This window comes from Atractosteus spatula, chromosome 13 (assembly GCF_055471065.1).
Source record: "Atractosteus spatula isolate fAtrSpa1 chromosome 13, fAtrSpa1.hap1, whole genome shotgun sequence".
Classification (NCBI taxonomy): Eukaryota; Metazoa; Chordata; class Actinopteri; order Semionotiformes; family Lepisosteidae; genus Atractosteus; species Atractosteus spatula.
This window is the reverse complement of record NC_142718.1, coordinates 35,892,379-35,919,134: the sequence shown is the minus strand read 5'-3', so window position 1 is coordinate 35,919,134 and position 26,756 is coordinate 35,892,379. Positions and strand designations below refer to the sequence as shown.

Sequence of the window (26,756 nt, the reverse complement as noted above, 5' to 3'; positions counted from 1 at the left end):
CTGGTCATGAAAGAATCAGCCAAAGAAAGCAATGGTATTATTAACCTGTTTGCCTGAACACGTGGTTGTCTATTTAAATGAACCAAAAGTGTCTTCCTTGTCACAAGCCGCTGTTTTGGCAGATGAGTTTGTGCTCACGTATAAGAATGTTTTCAGGTCTGCGTGTGCGGAGAAGACTTTATCTACTCCCAGTTCCCAGTCTCAGTCTAACCCAGTAAAAACTAGTCCCCAACGTCCTAAAGAGGAGCAAAAATGTTTTTATTACTATCACAAGAAGGGTCATATAATTGCTGCTTGTATGACGCTAAAATGTCAACAGCAGCAGCAGCAAGCTAAGAGTGTAGGGCTTAGCAATGCTGTTTCCCATGTTCCTGTTCCTTTGACTATTGAAAGTACTCCTGACCCTAGTTATGAACCTTTTATCATGAAAGGGTCAGTTTCGTTAAAGGGTGAACCAGGGGATCAGAAGCCAATTCAGATATTGAGGGATACTGGAGCAGTCCAGTCATTTATTGTTGCAGACACACTGTCTTTTTCTGATCACCCCTCATGTAATTCTAGTATCTTGGTCCAAGGGATTGAAATTGGATATGTGTCACGAACAGTTCTTTACGGGCCCTATGCAGACAACACAATCCGGAATTGTGAGGAAACACTAGGAAAAAGTCATGCAGGAGAAGGGTATGGAGACAGGGGGCGTGTCCTAGGGGTGCAGGTGTCCAGGGGGAGTGAGTCTGGGGTGAACAATCCAAGATGAAGTCCAAACGGGGAATCTAAAACTGAAGCATAAGTCCATGGCCAGGCGATCCATCCAGGGGATAAAGAACAGGAACCGGGTCGGGACCGGCGGGGGGAACAGGAACAGAAAGTTAAAACCATAATGGAGCCAGACGCAGCAGGACCCGGGCTCTCACGAAACGGGATTCAATGAAGAGCCTCGAGTGACGTCTGCGTCTGGCTTTTAAGGGGGAACCGAAGAGGGGCTGGAATAAGGAACAGGTGTGGGGAATGAGGCAGAACGAGGAAGGGCTGGAGCGCCCTTAAAAGGAGGAGTAGCGATCGTGACAATATGTGAAAGTGCCTCTACACAAGATACATTTGGATTGTGCCCTGGTTACAGGGTTCATTAAAGTTGGTGTACGACCTTCGACCTTGTTGTTATGTTCCACACTGCTGACTTTGATTGTTCTCCCTCCCTCATTGGTCCATCAATACACTATTGTTTCTTTATGATGTCATCATCAATCAGCTTCTCAGCCAATCAGAACTCATCTTATTCACTACATAACATGGAGGCTTTCAGAAGGAAGAGGCCTTTCGTTTGACTTCGGTTCTGCTTCGCTTCTGGTTTTCGCTCCGCTTCGCTTCTGGTTTTGCTTCGGCTTCGGCTTGGGCTTTGTTGGTTTGTTGTTTTGCTTTGTGTGTGTGTGTTTTCGTATAGCTTCGGCTTTGTTGTTTTGTTGGTTTCTGTTCGTTTCTTTGCACTTTCATCTGTTTGTGTTATCCTTATTTTGCCATTACCTTGCCCAAACTTGTTATTGTATCAACCTCTGTGTTCTTTTGTTCCCCGTTACTTGTCTACTCTCATTTGTATTCATAGTTCACTTGTGTATTTGTGTGAACTTTTGTGTATAGTTAGTTCAGGTTGGGTACATGTTGGGTACATTTTGCACACACGTAGTTGATTCTTGTATTAGTCACACTAGTTTAGGACGGGTGAGTGCCGTTTGTCTTGTATGGTGTTGGGTAGTCAGTGGAGGTTAGCTAGGGTGTTGAAGACGCCGAAGACCGTGTGTTTCGGGTTTTCTTTTGTAGTCAGGTTAGCTTTCCCTCACTTTCCTAGCCAGCTCCATTTTGTTTGTTATTTTCTTTTCTTTGGCACCACTCTAGTTCCCTTACCCTGTGTGTTATTGTGTCTTATTTCATACCAGTCACTTATTCAACTTCAAATCATCACTTTGTTATCACGCTTCCTAGTCCCTCACCAGAATCCACCTGCTTCCAAAAATTATCCTAAATGTTACAGGAACGACAGGGCAGAACTGCCTTCAGCAGGCTTGAAGGCAATAGATGCTTATGCGTAATCCTCGTTATTCTATAGTGGTACTGTGAACCCAGCTGAATTAAATGAAACTTATGTTATCTATTTTTCAAATGATTCAGTCCCAGATTTTCACCATTTCTTTAGTGGGAAGTGCATGAAAAACTGACAAGCTACATTTTTTTAAAACTTTTTTAAAATCCAGTTTCCAGTTGAATTCCAAGATAATTGTAAAGAAATACCATTTGATTATCCAGTGCAATTTTCTTCATTTCTATTATGTTTTCCACAAAGAAAACCTTGCAACGGAAGCCATTCGGAAGACCACAAGTACATTATTAATCATTGTGAAGTCATCTGCTAACAGATATGTCCATATAGTCACATCACATGTGAATATAATAACATTATTCTGTTACTCCACCAAGAGGGTTTAATAAAGAAGCAGCAGGTGTTACTCAGTGTTGCAGTGGCCAGAGCAATCTGGTGATTAGCGGTTCACGTTCAGTTTTGTAGCGTGCATGGTGTAAACTGACGATGTCTTCCCTTTGCTCTCTTTCTTTAGGCTATGCCGCCCCTCGTAACCTCCCCAGCGCTGGCTTCTTCCCCTTCCTGCAGACGCTGCTGTGCAACTCCGACAGCGTCTGTGCCAACAAGTCCTACCTCCTGGGGAGCCGGTCTGCCGCCCTCCGCAGCCTCAGCTGGAGCTCTGAGGATGCCAGCAGGTACAGCCGGCTCCTTTGCAGTGCACAGCCTTGTGAGCTGGAGGTGAACAGCCCTCTGACACAGGGATAATATGTTCACTCCAAGCAACAAGCAACAGCAGCAGGTCACTCTGCTTTTGCCCAACACGTAGGGCCTGACACTGATGACCAAGCAGTGGGCTTGGTGTTTATAATGTGGCCACAGAAGTCTGATGGGACACCTAGATTTTTCTGCTACGCTTGGGGGTCCTCATTTTAGTATTACAGAACTCAGTAAGGGGTTCAAATTAAGGGGTTGAATTTCAGAGATGATGATGAATTTTATACCTCAATAATATGAATGAATGTAAATATGGAATAAGTGTTCATTTTCAAAATAATGTGTCCATGTTATATGGTGTACACTACATATGGTGTACTATGCATATTTGCTTATAGCTTTATGAGTGATATGCACACTGGAACAGATGTGTCAAAGATGTCGCAATTCTAACTTAGCTGAGTACATGAGACTCCAGCTCTGTGTCTCATGTCAGCAAAGGAGGTCACATGGGCTCTGAAGCTCTCATTTCCCAGGTGGGTCATGACCAGCTCGCCCATTGGCACACCTTAGTTTTTGTAGAATGAACAGAGTATGAATGAAGAAAGAAGAGGATGAAAAAATGTTTCTTTTTTTTCCAGTGTTCAGTGGAATGTCAATAGAAAGCACACACAGAAAAGAAAAGGCTGTACTGTATATATACAGTACCTATATAAAGCAATATTTGCCAAGTTTTCTGAAGGTTTGTCTGAAGGCTGATTGTAGCACACAATATAGTACTTTCGAGAAATGGTATTGTGGGAAGAAAGCTTTATCTGCATTTTACGTAGTCAATGGGGAATACAGAGTCATTGTTTGAAGCTGTAGAGGCCATGCTACCTATCACTGTCAATAAAGAAACTAGGAGTCCTCTAGACAAGGGAAAAACACACCCATAGACGACTGAACTGCTAGGGTTACATGCTTTATTGAAAGAAGGAGGATATCAGCTTTCTAGTTTTTACAGGTAATGCAACTATAAACAGCATTGATTCTGAGGCTATTGATTTAATCTTTTCTCATACATTATCTAAAAAAACCCCAAAGGTTTAGAAACGCGTACGAAGGTACAGTTGTCGGTAAATGTTTTTTCACCAACTTTTTACAAAAATGCAAGACATCAGACAAGAACATAGAGAGTCTTGTGTCAGTTCAACAGCTGTGAGAAAACCAGAGGCAATAAAACTGTGCAGGCAAGCAGTGTCTTGGGCCAAACTTTTGCTTTGCGCAATGATTTTTGGAGCAGTCGTACAGGAATGTCGCCCTGCTGTCTTTTACTGCAGTCACGTTTTATTTACCACACCTATATAGCTGCCACTTCCAAAAGCCTCATCACCATCCCACAGGTGGAATTTTTCCATTCACTCAGATGAACTGCAGTGACCTTGTAAGTGAAATCCACGTTATAAAACCAGAATACCATTGTCATTGATAATGGAGTTTTGCCATTAATAATTGTCTTTAAAAATTTTTTAAAGAGTTTTCTGTATTTCTTCAGAGACAAACGTGTGCACTGACATACATATTTGGACTGTATATAGTGCAGAATCGAGAGGTTATTAACTATTTAACACAGTTTATATTAAATTATATTATAGTAAATATTTAATTTTGTTATTTATGGAATGTTTTTCTCTTGTAATAAGATCGTTTTAGAAAAAGACGAATTGGAAAAAGAAATATGAATAAAGTGGTGCCTTTTTTTAAAAAAAAAATCTATTGTCAGTGAAATATCGTTTGCCTCTCACTCCACTTAACTACACTTTAATGAAATGTAACACTGACAAAAGTGTTCAGATTTCTCTCATTGCCTTTGTATTATTTACTTAATCACTTACTTCCTTATATCACTGCCTGGGGTGGTTTGAACAGTTAAAGCTGCCCTGTTTCTTTAATGACAATCAACAGCATTTCATTCATATCTCTCATTTTGTCTTTTGACATGCTTCATAGATTTCTGGTATCCTTAAATAATAAGCACATGGCCAGTTCTGCAAGTTTTTTTGGCAAGGGGAAACCTGTTTTGTCATGACCTTTCTAAGGGAGTGGTATTGTATATTTTGTCATCCTTTTGTTATAGACTAGGCTAAAGTAGTTCAGGTGGGTAGCAGTGTCAGCATGCGTAGTCTGCAAAGGAACATGACTAGGCTAATGTAGTTTTCTCTGATAATGAAATTGTGAAATCTAGAAGCTGATAATGAATGGTTTTGCTTAGAGGCGCAGACTTAAACAAAATCCCTAACTTGAATTTTCTTAAATACCTCTATCAGTACTTTATAACTCGAAAACACAATTGCTGTTCACAGTGAATAAATGATCAGATGCATATTGACTTTGCAGTGAAGACTGAGCACGAAAAACACATAATGAAGGCCCTCAAAAAGAATCCAGTGACTATGACATCAGCAGTGGTTTGTCACTATGTCCTAGCAGTTCAGTAATATTTAGCACAGTGCCTGCCACTCATATGACAGGACCTGGAATTTGGGGTAGCTCATGACCCAAATTTGTTTTCTACTAGTTCTTAAACACTAAGTTTGGGGCATAAAATATCCAGCATCTCCTTGCAAAATTACTTCTGTCAACCACCTATACATTTTACTGTGGTGTAGCCTGGAGAAAGCAGAGCAAAGCAAAGAGGAGCTTGTAAAGTAATGACAAAAAGCAAAGTCTGGTAAATAATGATACAAACAATGGGATGTAATAAAGCAAAGAAATGCGGAATGTAAATATAAAGATCACATGAATACATGCAAATATTCGATTGTGAACGTCTACAAGCGCAGATGTAGCGGAGGATTAGAGATTTGATCTTCCCTTGTGCTTTTTGTTTGCAACATGATATGTGGATTATGGGTGGCATGGTGGAGCAGTGGTTAGCGGTGCCTGGGCCCTGGGGTGGAATCTGTGCAGAGTCTGTATGTTCTCATGTTTGTGTGGGTTTGGGTGCTCGGGGTGGATTGGTTGGATTCTGGGAAAATTGGCCCTGGTGTGAATGTAGGTGTCTGTGTGTGCCCTGGGGTGGACTGGTGTCCTGTCCACGGTGAACCCTGCCTAGCGCCTGCTGCTTGCTGGGATAGGCTCCAGATCCTCCCAAACCTTCTACTGTATAAGTGGATTAGAAAATGGATGTGTGGCGTACAACTTCCAGTGACTCAGAGCAATACAGATTAATGAACTCCTGAGTGAATAACAGGTAATTCACTTGGCTCCATTTTATCTACTGGTTTTCCTAACCATGAGACGTCAATCTACACTCCAGTGTTTCTTCTCCCGTGCTCCCTGGTTCCTATGCTGACTATCCCTCTCCTGTCTTGCTCTGATGTAGGCTAGCCAGTATCCCGTTTGGACCATCCTTGCTGGACAGAATGAGTACCGGCTTGCTGCGGTCAGCTATGCCGGCAGGGGGAACCGATGAGCAGCTGATGCAGAGTGTGCGGAACCTGGTGTTGAGTGAGTCCTTGTTCTATTTCACAGGAAGGCCTCCGGGGGGCAGCGGTTCACTGACTTGGCCCTGGAGTGGTCTCCATCTCTACTGGTTCCCCTTCCTGCTGAGCTCTTAGCTTCTTAAGTGATGATTATGAAAGTGATGATTATGTTTTTAAAAAAGACATGTCCATGATTGTTTCTCTGATGGGGAAACAATACAGTAAAAAAAGAATGTTGTTATGATAGTTGTGGTGTAAGTGAAGTAAAAGCTCAGCAGCAAGGCTGGAGAGAAGACGCAGTTGTTTTGGGGGCCTCTGGGGTTCAAGGCCATGCTTTAGAAGGTGGGGGGTGTTTTAGAGTTTACTCCCAGTTGTTAATTGAATTGTTTTGTTGAGGTTTATTGTTTCAGAACGTGGAAACAAATTGTAATACATACAACGCCCACAAGCATACTGTGGGATCATTTGTAAATTTCGTTACCATTTTTTGAAATTTTCAGAAACCCTGCTATAATTCTTGGGCACATTACTGTTGATGTTACTTAAATGATTATTTTCTTAGAAATCTCCCCAACCTTAAATGACACTGAAGAGTAATACACTAATCCTAACACAGTTATTTGCAATGCCTTTCCTTAAAATCACAAATACTTTTAATTCCATATTTTGTGTGATTTAGACACCAAGACTGAAGACCTGTCCAATGTGAGCGTGATCATAAATAAACTGAATGAGACCATCCTCGTGCAGCAGGTAAATATTTTACAGAAGTGGAGTTTACCTAACATATCATAATATGTTAACATATACATATGGTCCAATTGGTCTCTCAGGTGTCACCATGGTGAGCCCGGGAAGAGAATTCTGGATCGTGTCTGCCTGGTCTCAATATGACAGTGTAAACTGTAACTGTAGTCCATCAGGTGACTGCCAAGAGCTCAGCAGTTGTTCTCTCTTCTCCGGCAGGCGGTGAGCGAGACACTCTCGTCTGCGGACTTCCTGAAGAGGCTCATATGCAACCACACCCTGCCACTTCTCTTCCCCTCCGGCAACAGCTCCTCCAGCCCGCTGAGCTACGGCTTCCTCACCTTCTGCCAGTCCCACGACACCTTGCTCGAAGCTGCCATTGTGACTCTCAACCATGTGGGTTTCAATTTTCTTCAGTCATAATTATTATTATTATTGCGATTGTTGTTCTAGTTCTTTATTAAAGCATGAGTCCATTTTGTTCACATTTGCTCTTACAAAGATAACCTGTACAGTTACCATTTACACCATAGGGCATTAATTGGAGCAACCTACCTTACAGGGGGTACAGCCAAAGATTTGAACCCACAACCCTCCTGGTCACTACTCCCCACTTCTGCCCTGACTGTGTTAACAGTTGTGCTTGTATTAGCATAGTGTATTGCTGGATCTAAGATGAATGACTCTGAACGTGCTTTTTGTGCAGTACAGTACTGATAGATCTGCTCTGATAGCAGATATTTTGTGGCTTCACTTCTTTTGTAAGGAACCCAGCCCTGTTAATAGTCATCACCCACGTGTTGTGTTCATTCTCTTACAAGCATAAAAATGAGGATGTGGATTCTGTTCTGCAGGTTCTCTCAGATCTGGCACTGAAGAACCCAGGAGAAATGCTCTTGATCGTGGGGGAGGTGCTGGGGGGGTTTGAGACACTGCAAGGGGAGGCGCCTCTGTGGGACTTCCTGCTGGGGCTCCCCCGGCTCTTCCAACCGGGACAGAGCCCGGAACAGAGCCTGAGCAGGGTCGTTGCACTGCTGGGCAGCATCACGAGGTGAGTGGACCGATTGAAAGGGCTTGTGCTGTCCCACGTGCCCCTGATCCTCTCAGAAATGAGGTGTGCCACCAAGCCATGTCACATGTTGCATATTGCAGTTCTGTTCAGCAGAACACATGCTTGGTGTTCTAAATATTTTACAAAGAAGCACTGAGCAGGGATACAGAAGAACCATCACCCTCTTGAACTTCTAAACAGCATGGATTCTCCCATGGCAGATAACCCACAGCCCAGAGCAGTTTGCTGCTCTCTAGGGAGTGGACCCGTGTTTGTTTTAAACCCGCAAAAGCCTGCGTTCAAATCCCAGCATGGGATGACTAGAGCTGTACCCATCAACTCAACTTATGTTCAAATCAATATGTCTGGTACAAAACAAAATCAAACTTAAACTCTGCTAGGCTGGTGGTCAGACTGTAGGATAATCTTATGCTCCAAAACATCCCTGTAATGCCTCGCTGCTGTTCTCAAAAGCAATTCTCTGAGTGTAACCAGCTCCTAGTACAGTACAGAAAGGGTTTACCATACAAGTTGTGGTGCCAAGCGTTGCTGGTGGACCAGTAGGTGGCACTCTTCCCAACATGAAGGACTAGGGAGACTGTAATGTGTGATGTTCCATCCTTAATGTGTGATGTTCCATCCTTCAGATGAGACTTTAAACCGAAGTCCTGACCACTGGGTCTTTAGAGATCAAATAGCACTTTTTGTAAGAATAGGCATGTTAAGTGTACTATCCTGGCCGGGGATCCTGGAGTGAAAAGTGTTACACAACCGCAAAGAATTACCATCATAAAAGTCTTCCAGACATTTTAGACTCAACATAGAGGGAACCAAGAATAACAAGTAATGAACAGCTCTGGTGCATATTTGTCCCGCTAATTTGCCTTGAAATCATCCTATTAAAATAATTTTCCACCAATCCCTCCATAATGATCTAGGGGCAACCACTGCTCTAGCTGGGGACCACTGTGTTAGCTAGACTCTGTATAGACCTGAGCTTTGGACTAAGATGCAGGTGGCTTTCTGTCACACCCTTTTACATTCTGAGGACATGCTCAACAGAAATCAGGTGCTCAACTTAAAGTCAGTCAGCGATCTTGTACATTCACATGGCCATCTGAGTCGTGTGACTCTAGAGTTCACAGAACTCTAGAAAACACATTAACCTGTATGGCAAGGTCACAGAGGACACAAAACCTCTTTCGATCTTACACAACACATACGGTTACATATCACACACAAAAAACAGGGCAGTAACGTGGCCTTGCTGATCGAGAAGAATGATGTATTTACCACAGGCACAGGAGAGTTTTGGTTAAATCTGAGCATTTCAACTGTGTGGGGCATTCTTATTTTATGCCATTTGAGTAGGGAGCTGCGTCAACATGCGTAGACTGCAAAGAAACAAGTTAAGGTTCCTCCCACGCAGAAAGGTAAACAAAAGAAACGCAACAGTTTTTCAGTGGAGCCTTTTTCAGGTGTCAGGTGACTCATAGGTCAGGTGACAATGTTTTAGCTTTGGAGCTTGCTTCATGTGTCTGGCACCCGAAACATTGTGTTTCTTTTCTTTATCCTTTCAGCATGGAACGACCCTTCACCCATTCTTATTTTACTGTGGCAGGGCTATGCATTTTGCATAGGTGGAGCTGAATAAATTCTAAGAAACAGTGTGCAGTCTGAGCTGTCAGTTACGTGAAACAGACACAGGATCTCCCATCAGAAGAATGGGGTACTTGGGTTTATATCGTTCTGACTGAAGGAAGACTCAAACTTTTCTGTACCAAGAGACACATTTATTAAGATCAGCACTTCCTTAATGGACAGTGCAAGACAGTTTGGTGCAAGGCATAATGGTTTTCTACCCGTGTGACAGTCCGAATTTTCTGGTTGTGACAGCTCCAGTCTCGTACCTGTCTGTCTGTGCTAGCTCCCCACACAAAATAATGTCACTGATAAGATAGAAAGACAAGACAAGACAAGACAAGAAGAGAAAAAGAGAAAAGCAGGACTTTGACCCTTTTAAGCTCTGTACACATTAAGGAAGTAAATGTGTAAAATGTGTGATGTTGCAAGTATTGTTCTCTAAGCACTGTACTGTTTTGCACATATCGCAGTTAAACTGGATGGAGCAGAATCTATGAACTGGTTTCTGTGTGTGATTGCATGCCCATTTAAACAATGTAAGAATTGCTGTGTAGGAGGACGTGTATGTGCACATGATGAGATTTCTGTGTGGATAAGTATGTAGGTGTGTCTGTGTGGCAATCCTAGAATTAATGTAATCTAATTCTGTAATGCTGGGGCCCCTACTACAACTACAACTAAGCATTATTTAATCAGTCTTTGAATCAGTGTAAGATCCCCCGCCTGCTTTAATTCTTCCATTGTTGTTCCTCCTACCAGAAAAGGACAAAATGGCTTGTCTTAATGACTATATACCAGTTGGTCTTACTTCTGTGATAATGAAGACTTTAGAAAGTATGATACTTCTTTATCTCAAAACTATTGCAGATTCTCATCTTGATCCTCTGCAGTTTAACATGGGCCATTGTTACACTACAGAATCCTCAGGCACACATGCAAGAATTCCTTTTGTGGACTTCAGTTCTGCATTTAACACTATCATCCCAGAACTCCTTTACAATAAATTATTGGTGAATATTCCACTTCCCATCAGCCAGGGGATTTTCAAATTTTCTCACAGAGAGTAAGCAACGGGAGTATCTAGGCCCTAATTTGTCAAACTGTCTGTTTGTGAATACTGGATGTGTGCTTTTGTGTGTACACCAACGACTGCACCTCCAGTGACTCTTCCAGCAAACTAATTAAGCATCCTTACATCACCCTTGTAGATCTCATCACTAGTGATCATGAGATCATGCACAGGAGGGAGGTGAGCCGTTCATATCATGGTGCGCTAACAACCACCTGGAGCTTAACAGCCAGGTTGATTTCCTAGAAACTTTCTCCAAAACCTCTGTGTCTGGTAATCCATGATGTGGCTGTGAGTGTGGTGGAGCCCATTAGGTTTTTGGGAATTAATATCTCTAACACCCTTAAATGGGACATGAATATCACCATTATCCAGTATCATAAAGAAAGCACAGCAGGGATCATACTTTTTGTGCCAACTGAAAAACTTTGGTGTCTCTCCATGTATACTGATACAGTTTTACAGCATTCTGAGAGCATTCTGACTGCTTCTGTAACTGTTTGGTCTGCCCACTCCAAAGGCAAACTGCAGAGTGTTTTCCGCTCTGCGGAGAGGGTCATTGGATGTCATCTGCCCTCCACTGATAATTTGTACAATTCCAGAGCAAAGAACCGGGCAGGAAAGGTTGCTGATAACCCCTCCCACCCAGGTTACCACCTGTTTCATAAACTTCATCAGGAAGACACAACCACTCGATTAAAACCAGAACCACCTGGTATTTGAACAGCCTCTTTCATAGGGCTGTCTTTTCTCCTAACCAGTATTCCTAGTTATGTGTACACTGTCCTAATGATCTCTGTTGTTTTGTTTATGTATTTGCAGCACCGAGGTTACCAATGGAAAATTCCTTGCATATTGTATTTGGTGAATAAAGGGGATTCTAATTCTGATTTGCTTGAACATGTGAAACTGAATAAAACTCCTTTTTCTCTTTTGTTTCAGAGTGTTGGATGGCATACAAAAGGATTTTCCTCAGGCAAATCCTGTTTTGTCCTATGCAAATCACACGCTGGAACAGACCATATCCATTCTGCAGTATGTTCTCAACTGGCCCGGCAAAGGTAGCCCTATCATAGCATCTCTCACTGTGCCACACTGTGACAGCTGAGAGGCAATGGGAGTGCTTTATCGGGATTTGCACTTTGTGATGGACTCATTCCTCTTTACTCCCTGTTTTAACCCTACTGTCTTCTAATATCACACTTCTACTGGAACCTCTTCATCTCTTCATGTCCTTTTCTGCCCGGGTCAGGGATAGCGAATCTGTTTTCTTCCCACCCACATTAAGAAAGCAGATGAGTGAACAGTGTTCACCTAGACCATGCGGTGTGATGGCAGCACATTCAGAAGCTGTAAGAAAATACAACCTGCTTGCTTAAATAGCTGAGAAACATTGGAGGGACCAGAGCTGTGGTCCTCAATAACCATGCCCTTCTCCTGCCAGTCAGTTGCAGCTGGATTAATATTCAGTACCTGTATGTTTCTCAAGTCTAGAATTGCCCTTCTTATTATAGCCCAGGGATATGATTCAGCCTCATTAATTTTAAAACTGCCTCTGCTTTCCACAGTGTATTATTACTGTTAATTTGGCTGATATCCAAAGTGGCTTGTACTGTATTTGTAGCCGGTGGACATTTTACTGAAGCAATCTCAGTGCAGTACCTTGCCGAAGGGTACTACAGCTGCTGCTTCCCAGGATTTGAACCAGTGACCCCCAGTTCCTAAGCCCTAGGCCGCTGCTCCACACTGCCTGCCCTTACATTGTTTTCTACTGTACATTGCTGGGTATGGGTATTGCACTGGAGCTATTCGGATGAGGTATCTTGCTCAGGCAGTGTCTCACCTGGGATTTGAACCCACGACCTTCCTATTACAAACCTGCACCCTGACCGCTGCTGCTTAATACATGATCTCATTTACTTTAACAATCTCTGTGCATGCATGTGAAAAATAATAGGTATCTTAACAGAGGGCACATTTCATGCATATGGTGTTTTTAACTAATTAATTGGTTAATTCATTAGTTCTTGCTGTTTCATTAGACTGTACTGTCTAAAAAATCTGCATAGTGGCTACTTACTTTATATACACAAAAAAAAACACATTAGAAGTCTCTATACAGAGTTCCACCTTTGCAGTGTTGTGAAGTTTCAAAAGCTAATTAATATCAATTCCCATAATTAATAATAAAAATGCATGGTTAAAATTAGATGGGTGGATGGCTGAACAGATAGATAGAACCTGTAACACATACTAACTCATCACATGGCCCCTGTCCCTAAATAAATATGGTTTACAGCAGCGTTCTAACTTATGCTCTGTAATTTGCATAACTAAAAGCAGTGTTCCACTATGTGTCTGTGTGTATTTGCAGGTGATTCAATTTCTCTAAAAGACGTTGTCACTAGATCATCTGGCTCTGAGGAAACCCTGATAGAAAATGTTAGGGTTCCGTTAGACAAGGTAGGTCTCATTGCTAATGCCAATTCTTTCGAACATGATAATGTTGATGGTTATGTTGCACATATTTGATTTACACATATTGAAAAGATGTCTATCTTCACTGTTTTCATGTAGTGATTGCTTTATAGCTGTTGCCTTCCTGTTGACCTTGAGTGTTGTCACATGAGGCATCTTTTCAGACAGAAAAGTGGCCATCAAGCTTTATTCTGTAGTTGATCTTTTGTCCATTCCGGCCAATCAACTTCTCAGTCGTTCCATCAATGGATCTTTTGTACTGTACATCAGGCCTTTCATTTCCATGAAATTTGAAAAATATGAATAGTATTGTAAACAAAGTTCAATAAAATTCTGTAAGAAAAGTAAATTGCTGAAAACAAGATATCCCTTTGACCATCAAGGTGCTTGAAAAATCAAGGCATCCGATGGTTTCTGACTCCTAATAAGAGCACTTTGTTGCCCTGACATCCCTACAGATTAACCACACCTGTATCTGTTCGATGTAGTTTGATTTGACAAGAACGAGAATAACTGAATGAGGAGGTTGTGTTACCTATAGACCACGTTCTCACACAGTATGAGAGCACATATGCAACTTCTCTTCTCCTTCCATTTGAAGGCGCTTGTGTTAGCTGACAACAGCTCATTTAATTCCTACATCTGCGAGACGGTGAATGGGCTGGGATCTCCCATGGCGGGGCAGTTCGACAGTCTGTGTGCCAGTGGGGGAACGCAGGCAGTGTTCAGCCGGATCGCACAGAGGAAGGTGGCCGAGCAGGTAGAGTTAGCGCTGAGCTGGAGCAACATGTGTGGGAGCCGTTGATTTAAAAGTCAAACAAAAGCAAGAGTCTATTGATTTGACTGCTGTGTATATACAGATAGTTAGCAATGCATTAACAATGTACCACGTATGATTGAAATGTCCAATCAAGGGCACTGAATTGTAAAACCAGATTAGTTACAATCAGTGTTTCCTGTCCACTGTGGTAGTCTGCTAATAAATGTTTAGAGGACTCCTAGCCCACATAGACACTGTAAATGATGCCCGAACAGCAGTAAGAAGCCACCAGTTGGAGAAAAGAAGGGGTAAATTAAACCTGTACTCTGTACTCTGTACTTTCCTGTGCAGGTGTTTCTGGCATGGACTCGGGCTGCCTCCAGGTCGGATGTGGACTTCACCTTTCAGACCGCAGGCAACCTTCTGAGAGCATACCTGCCAGACAACCAGGAGGTCGTGGGCAACCTCTCCACAGCGGGCCAGCTGCTGAACAGCTGGATCACTGCTGTCAATGACAGCATACTGCTCTCCCTTAACCAGACGACTGGGGAAAATCTGTAAGTGCAGACTGACTCTTTCTGTTCATCTTCACTAGATTATGCCTTTTTTTACACAGATGAAAGTTTATAGATGTGTATGTATTACAGTGTATACTTCAAGATTTTTGTTAAAGCAGAAAGCATTAATCCTTGATAAAACAATGATAATAAAACATTAATTACAAATTGATATTTTATAAGTATATCTAAATAATGTAGTGCGGTGGCTTTTCCAGTATTTTTATTTATTTAGGATTAATTGTACAAAACATTAAAGCTGACTTGGGCAATAGTACGTGATGAGACTGCTTCCAGTTGCACAAGCGATGTGTTAAAAATTGTACTTGACAAATTGCAAGTTCTTGTCTTCTACTGAAGTTTTCTCCTGAAGAGTCAAAAATTGTTTGTGTTCTGAACAAGTCTGCAAATAGCATTGTTAAAATACAGCATAGACTAAACCCCAAGTGCTCATATAAGGAAGACAGGTGGATCAAGAGACTGTTAAAGCAGATCAAAAATAAGGAAACAGCAAACGATGCTAAAAGTTCACACTGTTTTCCTTCCTGCAGGTTTGTGGACCTGGGCTCTGCAGTGCTGGACACTGCGAAAGAGCTGCCTGGCTGGCCTTCAGTGCACCGAGCCCTCATGGGCAGCCTGGCTACTCTGCAGCTGTCCACTCAGCTACTGGACACCCAGGCAGGTGTGTGAGCTCACAGCTGTCCGTGTGGGGAGGGTCACACAGCAGCTGACTTGTGTTCAGGGTTAAAGCCACAGAGATGGCAGTACATGATATGTTCAGCACAAGTTCGATAACTTGGAACTAAATAACACACGAACGGCCATGTTAGTTACAACAGACCACAGCTGCTTGTTGGCATTTCAGTCTTTCACAAACTGGATAAGTCTTCCAAAAGTAAACTTTTGTGCCTAAATCCTAAAAAAAAGAGAAATGTTAGATCTCCCTAGAAAAAGAATTTTCACAATCTAATAGCTGTATCTATGAAGCTGAAAACCTAGAGAATTCACCTAAATTATACTGCCTCTATCGTGTCTCTTGAGCTCTAATTAAAATGCCTAGATGTCACATAGGAAGTATATTCCTTGCCAGTGTATCTGATTTTAATACATATAAATATGTTTATTTGAGTGTGGTGTGAGGGTTGCTATATGTATAATATTTTTAAATACTGGCATAAGATAACTATATAATGTTTTCAGAATATTTAAAAATGCCGCAACTGAAATTCTTCTGCTATTCTGAACTGAGTATCATTTTCAATCCCTCTCGATTAACAGACATATTAGGTCGCACGGAGACAGTGCTCATTGAACTTCAAAAAATGATTCACTCCTTGATGAGTAATCAGTCATTTTCTGATGTCTGGGTTGGGACCATTCTAAACTCAACCACCGAAAGCATTTTGAAGGTGGGTTTGATTATTAATTCTTTTTTTAACCACATCTGCCTCACTTTTCTCTTCATACAGATATGCTCAAACATTTGCTACACCTTGAAATGTCTCAGGATACTCCTTAAGGGCAAGTTAGGGTCAAGTTTCAAGTTTGTGAAGGTGATAGCCACACTTTGATCCAGAGTAAGAGCCTAGAGATATAAACTGAGGTTGAAAACTTGACTTTATACTATGCCTTGTTTTTGTTGCGTTTCAATATATTGTCTGTTTTATAAGAGACTCGTTAAGCATCATGTATTTATCTCCCTTTCACTGACTTCTGGGAAGAATTCTGTAGCAGAGTCTTCTTTGAACTGTTGTTTCAAGGCATCCGTGTTCCAATAGGTAATACTGTCAGGGGAGCAGTGGGCCTGCCACGACTTTGTGACCTCCTGGTCTTGGTACTTTACCCAGCACCCCTTGGGGCAGCAGGACTGGGCCACCTTGCTTTGCTCTCTGAATGGGTCTCAGCTGCTCAGCTCTCTCCAGCTGCAAGTGGAGCCTCTCATTGACAGGGTAAGATGGGGTCTTTGCAAAGGGAAATCTACCATTGAAATGTACTTCCAGTGCACTTGGTGCTGATGGAGTTGTACACATGGCAAGAACCTTGCACTTGTAGCTGACTTGTGCGTTTAGAGTTGGCAGTACTGTATTCCTTCTATATTTTACATAGCAATTGAGCTGCAGTATATGGCAGTCAGACTGGGTCTGAGGATGAGTTTGGTGGTTTTAGAATATTTTTTTCAGATTTCTTCTAAACAAGTAGTTTGGCAAAGCTCTGAAACTCTCTTTTGGCCATCCTGCATTTCCTTCAAATGCATCCTTCTAAAACCACTTCTGGGCAATCCTTAATACAATCTGGAGTAGGAAAGTCACAGCTAGAGGATGCAGTGTGGAGCAGTGTTCAGGGATCTGAACTTAGACCTCAGAGGTTATGGGTTCAGGTAAGACCCTGCTGTTGTACTCTTGAGCAGGATAACTTCACCCCAGTTGGTCCAGTGGAATACCCACCTGTGTAAAGGGCTGCAGTTAAGGTGCTTTGGATAAAAGCACCAGCCAAATTAGATAGGAAGGAATGCACTCCACAGACGAAGACCAAGGTTGATGATCTCAACCACATAATGTGCATTGATGCCTTCCATTAGGCAAAGACCTTATCCACACACCAATTAGCTTCACCAGCTGCAGGCCTGATGCCATGAGGAATAAGCTTTCTTATACAAGTCCATTTGTTTACAGGTTAGCCATGCTTTGGGTAAAACAAAGTTTAGAAGCATTAACATAGCATGTCATAGACAATTGGGCAGCCTCATTAACCTTTGATGCTATATGTAGTCATATCAATCAATAAAATTATTAATAATTAATAGTAATGCTAGTAAATTTAACAATTGAATTGAATGTGAGTGGAGAGAAAATAATCTTCCTGATTGTGCTTGTATAAGGTTCTAATTCAGAGCTTTCCCTCTTGTCCTGAAGGTCTATCTGCTCCTGTCTGTGATCAATGAAAGTCAATCATTTGAGGTGACCGCTTCCCAGCTGCTTTCCGAGTGGCAGTCCCTGAAACGTTCCTATCTGCACTACGCTGAGGTCGTTGAGAGAGTGTCCCTGACCTTGGGCGCAGACTACTGGGCAGGCTGGAACTTGACCTTCTCCAACAGCTCTGTGGGCTGGGCAGGCATCATCACGAACAGGTCAGTCTCGCAGAACCCACAACTGGTCTTTCTCATAACAGACATGTACACTAAACCCAACGGGACTGGAAATGTGCAATATTGCAAAGTTGAGGAAAGGGAGCGAAAAAAGAAAAAGCACACTCGAGTCTCTGAAACACTATCTCCATGTATAGCATATATAAACCTTTGGAAACACGGTGTTTAGAGAAATGATTGGATTGCAAAACTAGGTCAAATTTGTCTGAGAACAATCACTCTGTAGATAAATGTCCGATGGGATAAAGAAGCTGAGCGCTGTTGTTTGGGTTGTCTCCCACTCCAGGAGTCTACAGATGGTGGCGGAAATGGGCACAGAGCTGGAGCAGACCCCCGTGTGGCCCACAGTGCTGCCGTACTTCCAGGCTGCCTCCTGGATCATGGCATACCAGCCCAATGGCACAGGAGCACCCAACTGTAAGCGAGGGAAAGTCGAGGCTTTAGACCAACACCGCTAGTTATTCTGAACACAGTTACTGAGCTCGGCAGCGCTGGGAGACTGATTCATGTTTTTTTGCTGCAGCCAGGCCCTCAGTCGTCCTTCATGTAAGAAACTGCCTCCCATTCTCCATGAGTACACTTACTGGGTCATGCAGTTCGATCAGCTGGGTAGAATCTCCAGTGCAACACGAACCAGGCCACACGAGTGGAAACCCAGTGGAAGTGCGTTACAGTGGAGAATGGGAGGCAGGTTCTTACATGAAGAGTTGTGGGAGTGAGGAACAAACTACCCAGACACTTTGTTGAAGACAATGCCCCAACGTCTTTGACCTCCTGATTTCCCTGTTTAATTCCTTCATTCTGTCAGTGTAGGACTTTCCCTTTGGCCTTGTGTAGTATCTGGTCATTCCTCTCTGGGCTAATTCAATTCAATTCAATTTATTTTTATATAGTGCCTTTAATTTCAGGGTACATATATATTTTCTATAATGTGGTAACCATGATTGTACATGATATTCTAAACGGAGCCTTACTGGTGCATTGTACAATTCTAGCATTTGCTAAAACATTTATATACAATATTTGTTTCATAGGAGGGGGGCAGCTTATCATTTAGCTTGCAAGTGAAATCTGTAGAGAATATATGAATCATTTCAAAATAAGAAAGCAAAGCAGGAGAGGAAAGAGGGTGTAGTCACCAATGTGAGGCTAATGTAACTGAATATGAGCAGAAAGAGTAAGAAATAAGGACATAATTTTGCATTTTCTGCCTAATATTATAAAGGAGAACAACAATAATAATGTGAGAACAAATTCTCATCAGTTTCCAAAAATATTCAGATTAGGTTTCTAATCTTGAGATCCACAAGTCATGTCTAAAACTGTTTTAACCTTTTAACTATAGGCACTTTCAAGAATGCAAACTTGTCTCTCACCTGTAACGTGGACTTCAGCTGGAAACAGTTTGTTCCGAAAGTTCTGTCACTATCTGAAGAAATTCTCAAAAATTCATCATCGCTCTTCAGGTAAAAACTGATTTTTAAAAAAAGTTAAAATCAAAATATTTTTTAATATTGCTAATGATGGTTGGTCAGTTGCTGATACCACTACTACAAATATTACTTCTATTATGGATGTTGTTATTCTTCCAGGTTGCTTGAAGGATCTGCAGTCTTTCTGCAGAGAAGCTTCCAGAACTATGCTACGGATCTGTTGAAGGAGTATTTAAGACAACAGTCAGTGGGCCAAAACACAACAAGTGAAGTCTATAAAAACCTCTTAGGAAGAGTTCTTCGTCTGTTGGAAATGTATAATCAGGTTCTGGCAAACATCACATCACATGACCAGATTAACAGCAGCCTGTCGCTGGCTCTCATACATAACCTCCTAGAGACATTCAGTCTTAAACCTTTGGAGGCTATCTGGCTGGAGGGGCATTCCAATATTTCCACCATCATCAGCAGCATTTTACAAGCAGCAGAAAATAACCAACATCTGCTCTCAGGTTTGATGGTTGAATTATTGAATGATAGCATGCAGTCCGTGAAAGAGCTTGATGCATTGATTGAGAAATGGCTGTCAAGAGAGGACAGTCTATTACATTCGCTGTCATTTGGCATGGGAAAAATACTGCTTCGGTACTCCTACATCCTGAATCTAACTGACCTTGCCTCCTTGCACCACCTTCTTCAGCCCTTCACCCAGACAAACCTGAATACATCCAGTACTGGTGAGTTTCTTTTGAACATCTTCCATGTGGTCAAACAAGTGGTTGAAGCTCCGTATGACCTCCAGGTACTTGTAGAAGGATACCTCAGACAGCTGCAAAACCTTCTCACCTCAGCTCTGTACATGAACAGTGGGATCCTGATCCTAAGCCCTGATGTGCAGATTGAAAGTAATGTCTCTGTACTGCACAGCTCTGATCTCAAGAAGCTGGCCCAGCACATTCTCCCTCTCCTCTACGCAGAGTCTCTACAGAACTTCAGCAATTCTGACAGCTTGAAGACCATCTTGCAGCATTTTACAGAACTTCTGCCTGGGACAGTTAAGGAGCAGTATGAGCAGCTGATCAAGGTAGTGACCTCATGCACAGAGAGCCAGCTGAACTGCTCAGTTCTTCTTAATGAAACATCGCACATCCTGGCTGAGGTAGCAAAAGCTTTAGAGGAAGTTAACAATGGAAGCCTGTCCATTCTGCTCAGACAAGCCATCCATGTCAATAACTCTTTCTTCAGCTTTGATCAACAGGGAAACCTGTCCCCCATCTTCACTGCAGATCTGATTTCCATGCTTCTTCCTTGGGACAAATCTGCTAACATTTCATCCGCACAAAGGACAATAATCCAGACACTCACCTTTCTTAAACAGATTGCAACCACATCTATTTTCAGCTTGACATCTCTACAGCAGGCACTGGAGTCATCAAACGTCAACATAACCGAACTCAACAACATTGTTCATCTGCTTGGAGCTTCTAATGTATCTGAGCTGGTATCAAAACTAAGCAGTATTGTCAGCATGCAAGAGTGTTATAATCTAACCTCTAACAGCTCACTGCACTGCACTTTGAAGCTTACTTACAAGGTGATGGAATTCCTTCAAGCAGTACTCATGCCAAACAAAATCAAAGAAAGAATTGAGGCTGTCAGATACATTCTGGAGATTTGGATAAAAGAACTTGACAAGGAAGGTGTCTTGGCAAAAAAGATAGAAGCTATTTCTAATTTTACCTCACTGTTGTTACAGGAAGGACTTGAAGTGAACTGGATCAGGGCTGCTTCTCAATCAATTGTCAATACATTGAAGTCAATAAAAATCAACTTACAGATGCTGAGCATAGTATCTCCAGGAGAATTTGATTCTGGAATTCAATTACTGGATGAGTTAAATCAACTGTTCATGAATGGAACCTATCCTTACTATAAGATAAACAGCACAAACCAAAGCAATCTGAGCATGAAAAATGTCACACTATACCTAGAAATAATTGAATGGTATCTTAAAAAAGTGGAGGATATAACTCTCAGTACGAACATCTCTGGGAGCCTGTATCCATTTTTCAAATTGACAGAACTGACCTTATCTGAATCTTTTTCCAATATTCAGTTCACATCCAGTATTATTTCTGCTTTTAATAAGACAAAAGGCTTAGTTGAGCCCATCCAGCTTCCTCTTGATGAATCAGACCTGAGATCGGTCATAAAGGTTGTTGTAGAAGCTGTCTTACCACAGCTGCAGTTATTAACAGATCAGATTGACTCCAACCTGGATTTCCTAGGAAACATAGCACAGTACACGGGACAAGAGATGCTTAATTCTACATTGGTAGATAAGGTTGCTGACTTTGTTAAGATTATCAGGAGCTTTTCTAATGTTACTGACTTGTGGCTAGAAAACAGCCCCTTCACCTCAGCAATCTCTCACCTCTTGTTCAAGAACGAGACATCTTTCAGTCTTCTGTCCCAGCTGACAAACCTGGAGAACACAGTCCGAGCAGTGGAGCCTCTTCTCTCTGCTGAACAAAGAGCCCATCTAAATATTATTCTTGAGGTTTCACAGATGATGAAAAACCTGACATTGGAGACAGGAAGTGCAGGGAAGTTTAACAGCACAGACATTTCAAGAGCCGTATTGGACCTAGGCAATGTCCTTGTGAACATCTCCAGTGTCTTCACAGGCCCCATGCCTGAGTCTGTTGTCAGGGATGTGATGGATGTGCTGCAGGGCTCTATGCTTCTGGCCTCCCCGTCCTCAGAGCTGGACATTGACCAGGCGCGCAACCTCAGCATTGAAGTCATTGGGAGAGTGGAGAACCTGGTCAGAGCTCTGGCCCCACAGCCAGTCTCATCTGTCCTGCTGCACATGACTCAAGCTGTCAGGATATACCTGGAGACCATTTCTCAGGCTGATCCCTCCGATGTGTGGAATCAGATGTAAGTAACACTTTGTTGGACTTTATTTTTTGTAAATAAGCCTTTATTGTGAACAACAATGTGGAATTGTTTGGATGAATGAGGAAAAATACAGTATAAAAGATTATAACTTTTGAAACATATGGCTTAGCATCGGCCCTATTAAGTGAGAAGCAATATAATTTCTGTTGTGGAGGGGGTTTAGAATATTCATCCCTATGAACATTACCTAACCTGTCTGACATGAAAGAGGAGCATAAGACACCTGCTCAAACCTAGTCAACTGCAAGATGCCATTCCCCGCCTTTTCATTCAAACTTGCGTTTGTCTCACTGGTGATGGGACTCCCATTATCTTTCACTCTCAGAGAATTTAACACTATATTTTATTAGATAGAGAGTTAGATAGATAAGATAAGACTTTATTGATCCCAAATGGAAATTAAGGTGGGACTTAATAGGATGCTTTTTCATTGTTGTGCATTGATAGTGTGGTGATAATCACAGTTTCCTTAGAAGTCTTGGGTCTTGGAATCAACTCCACATTCAGGCACCATTACAGTCCAGTGACATGCTGTCTAGGTTATCTAGTGTATCTAGACTGTGACTCCCGTATTTCTGTATGTTTGAAATACACCCTGATCAGTAATCCAGGTTTTCCTGCCTTGTGCCCATTGCCAGCCAGGTTAGGCTCTGGCTTACTGTGATCCTTGATTGGACTGGGCCATTGAGGAAAATGTATGGAAGGATTTTTTAAGGGGGACTTTTTCCTTTACTGTTTGTCACTGTGCAATGAGCTGTAAGTTATCAGTCTTTAAGATTGCAATTAAATATGATCTGCAGCTACAAAACAAGCACAGATGAATGGAGGTACCAGTTATATTTCCCTGAAACAAACAATCACAGTTGTTGTTGCAATCAGTACATTAGTCTGATTGCCAGGAACTGCTAGTCTCCATTATTTACGATGAATTCTGAAAACAATGTTATGTGAATTTAAGGTGAAGCAACAGCAAGGAATGTAACACAGAAATGTTGGGAACTTTGGCAGGCTGCTCACTGCTTAAGGTTATATCTCAGGATAATATCTGTCCAAAGACGGGACTATTTTGGTAGCTCTGATGTAGTGTGTATGTCACTATGAGCACAACTGACAAACTAGAAATCTCTCAATTGCATCCATGAAATTCAAATGTCTTAATATGTGCAAAATATGACAGGTTCTTAAAGTTCATTTTCTAGCTACTGTTTGTTAATGTGTTATTTAACCACTTTTCTTGTATGATTTATTTCAGCATTTTTAATGACTCTCATCAGAACATAACCGGTTTGGCAAATTTTGTGCTGAAGATCTCAGAGTTTTTCAAAAATATAGCTCAAAGCAGAAACATTCAGCAGGTTCTTGTAGAAGGATACCTCAGACAGCTACAAACCTTCCTCATCTCTGCTCTAAACATGAAAACTGAGCTCCTGATTCTCGACCCCTATGTCCAGTTGGAAGGCAATATCTCTGTGCTGCTCAGCTCTGATCTCAAACAACTAGCCCTGCGTGTTCTCCCTCTCCTCTCCCCAGAGACTCTACAGAAGCTTAACAACTCTTCTGACAGTTTGATGTCCATCTTTCAAAGCTTTACTGTACTCCTGCCTGGGACAGTTAAGGAGCAGTATGAGCATCTGATCAAGGTAGTGACCTCATGCACAGAGAGCCAGCTGAACTGCTCAGTTCTCCTTAATGAAACTTTATACATCCTGGCTGAGGTAGCAAAAGCTTTAGAGGAAATTAACAATGGAAGCCTGTCCATTCTGCTCAGACAAGCTATCCCTGTCAATAACTCTTTCTTCAGCTTTGATCAACAGGGAAACCTGTCCCTCATCTTCACTGCAGATCTGATTTCCATGCTTCTTCCTTGGGACAACTCTACTAACATGTCATGTGCACAAACGACAATAATCCAGACTCTCACCTTTCTTAATCAGCTTGCAACCTCATCTAATTTCAGCTTGACGTCTCTACAGCAGACACTGGAGTCATCAAACTTCAACATAACCGAACTCAACAACATTGTTCATCTGCTTGGAGCTTCTAATGTATCTGAGCTGGTATCAAAACTAAGCAGCATTGTCAGCATGCAAGAGTGTTATAATCTGACCTCTAACAGCTCCCTGCACTGCACTTTGAAGCTCATTTACAATGTGTTTGATTTCCTTGTAGCAAAACCCATGCCAAAGGAAATAAAAGACACATTCTGGACTGTGAGATACATTCTGGAGATTTGGATAAAAGAACTCGACAAGGAAGGTGTCTTGGCAAAAAAGCTGGAAGCTCTTCACAGCTTTACTTCACTGTTGTTACAGGAAGGACTTGAAGTGAACTGGATCAGGGATACTTCTCAATCAATTGTCAATACATTGAAGTCAATAAAAATCAACTTACAGAAGCTGAGCATAGAATCTCCAGGGGATTTTGATACTGGAATTCAATTACTGGATGAGTTAAATGAACTGTTCATGAATGGAACCTATCCTTACTTTGAGATGAACAGCACAAACCACAGCAACCAGAGCATGGGAAATGTCACACTATACCTAGAAATTATTGAATGGTATCTTAAAAAAGTGGAGGATATAACTCTCAGTAGGAACATCTCTGAGAGACTGTATCCATTTTTCAAAATGACAGAACTGACCTTATCTGAAATTGTTTCCAATATTCAATTCATACCCAATTTTATTTCTGCTTTTAATAAGACAAAAGGCTTGGTTGAGTCCATCCAGCTTCCTCTTGATGAATCAGACCTGAGATCGGTCATAAAGGTTGTTGTAGAAGCTGTCTTACCACAGCTGCAGTTATTAACAGATCAGATTGACTCTAACCTGGATTTCCTAGGAAACATAGCACAGTACACGGGACAAGAGATGCTTAATTCTACATTGGTAGATAAGGTTGCTGACTTTGTAAAGATTATCAGGAGCTTTTCTAATGTTACTGACTTGTGGCTAGAAAACACCCCCTTCACCTCAGCAATCTCTCACCTCTTGTTCAAGAACGAGACATCTTTCAGTCTTCTGTCCCAGCTGACAAACCTGGAAAACACGGTCCGAGCACTAGAGCCTCTTCTATCTGCTGGACAAAGAGCCCATCTAAATATTATTCTTGAGGTTTCACAGATGATGAAAAACCTGACATTGGAGACAGGAAGTGCAGGGAAGTTTAACAGCACAGACATTTCAAGAGCCGTATTGGACCTAGGCAATGTCCTTATGAACATCTCCAGTGTCTTCACAGGCCCCATGCCTGAGTCTATTGTCAGGGATGTGATGGATGTGCTGCAGGGCTCCATGCTTCTGGCCTCCCCGTCCTCAGAGCTGGACATTGTCCAGGCGCGCAACCTCAGCATTGAAGTCATTGGGAAAGTGGAGAACCTGGTCAGAGCTCTGGCCCCACAGCCAGTCTCATCTGTCCTGCTGCACATGACTCAAGCTGTCAGGATGTACCTGGAGACCATTTCTGAGGCTGATCCCTCCGATGTGTGGAATCAGATGTAAGTAACACTTTGTTGGACTTTATTTTTTGTAAATAAGCCTTTATTGTGAACAACAATGTGGAATTGTTTGGATGAATGAGGAAAAATACAGTATAAAACATTATAACTTTTGAAACATATGGCTTAGCATCGGCCCTATTAAGTGAGAAGCAATATAATTTCTGTTGTGGAGGGGGTTTAGAATATTCATCCCTATGAACATCACCTAACCTGTCTGACATGAAAGAGGAGCATAAGACACCTGCTCAAACCTAGTCAACTGCAAGATGCCATTCCCCGCCTTTTCATTCAAACTTGCGTTTGTCTCACTGGTGATGGGACTCCCATTATCTTTCACTCTCAGAGAATTTAACACTATATTTTATTAGATAGAGAGTTAGATAGATAAGACTTTATTGATCCCAAAGGGAAATTAAGGTGGGACTTAATAGGTTGCTTTTTCATTGTTGTGCATTGATAGTGTGGTGATAATCACAGTTTCCTTAGAAGTCTTGGGTCTTGGAATCAACTCCCCACTTAGGCACCATTACAGTCCAGTGACATGCTGTCTAGGTTATCTAGTGTATCTAGACTGTGACTCCCGTATTTCTGTATGTTTGAAATACACCCTGATCAGTAATCCAGGTTTTCCTGCCTTGTGCCCATTGCCAGCCAGGTTAGGCTCTGGCTTACTGTGATCCTTGATTGGACTGGGCCATTGAGGAAAATGTATGGAAGGATTTTTTAAGGGGGACTTTTTCCTTTACTGTTTGTCACTGTGCAATGAGCTGTAAGTTATCAGTCTTTAAGATAGCAATTAAATATGATCTGCAGCTACAAAACAAGCACAGATGAATGGAGGTACCAGTTATATTTCCCTGAAACAAACAATCACAGTTATTGTTGCAATCAGTACATTAGTCTGATTGCCAGGAACTGCTAGTCTCCATTATTTACGATGAATTCTGAAAAAAATGTTATGTGAATTTAAAGTGAAGCAACAGCAAGGAATGTAATATAGAAATGTTGGGAACTTTGGCAGGCTGCTTACTGCCTAAGGTTATATCTCAGGATAATATCTGTCCAAAGACGGGACTATTTTGGTAGCTCTGATGTAGTGTGTATGTCACTATGAGTAAAACTGGCAAACTAGAAATCTCTCAATTGCATCCATG

The 26,756-nt window shown here is 41.9% G+C and overlaps 1 protein-coding gene across 2 annotated transcripts in view; it reads left to right on the top strand.

Moving 5' to 3' along the window:
• abca12 (ATP binding cassette subfamily A member 12) overlaps window positions 1-26,756 on the top strand; it is an 89,459-nt gene that overhangs the window by 10,322 nt on the left and 52,381 nt on the right. For both annotated transcript variants that reach the window (XM_088930585.1, XM_088930584.1), the window contains exons 4-20: window positions 2,607-2,766; window positions 6,153-6,277; window positions 6,932-7,005; window positions 7,219-7,395; window positions 7,854-8,050; window positions 11,706-11,824; window positions 13,138-13,226; window positions 13,843-14,001; window positions 14,353-14,558; window positions 15,110-15,240; window positions 15,837-15,967; window positions 16,337-16,507; window positions 17,471-17,685; window positions 17,990-18,120; window positions 19,049-19,169; window positions 19,296-22,079; window positions 23,353-25,599. In XM_088930585.1, the coding sequence (XP_088786711.1) occupies window positions 2,607-2,766; window positions 6,153-6,277; window positions 6,932-7,005; window positions 7,219-7,395; window positions 7,854-8,050; window positions 11,706-11,824; window positions 13,138-13,226; window positions 13,843-14,001; window positions 14,353-14,558; window positions 15,110-15,240; window positions 15,837-15,967; window positions 16,337-16,507; window positions 17,471-17,685; window positions 17,990-18,120; window positions 19,049-19,169; window positions 19,296-22,079; window positions 23,353-25,599 (7,237 nt within the window). The remainder of the gene's footprint in view (window positions 1-2,606; window positions 2,767-6,152; window positions 6,278-6,931; window positions 7,006-7,218; window positions 7,396-7,853; window positions 8,051-11,705; window positions 11,825-13,137; window positions 13,227-13,842; window positions 14,002-14,352; window positions 14,559-15,109; window positions 15,241-15,836; window positions 15,968-16,336; window positions 16,508-17,470; window positions 17,686-17,989; window positions 18,121-19,048; window positions 19,170-19,295; window positions 22,080-23,352; window positions 25,600-26,756) is intronic.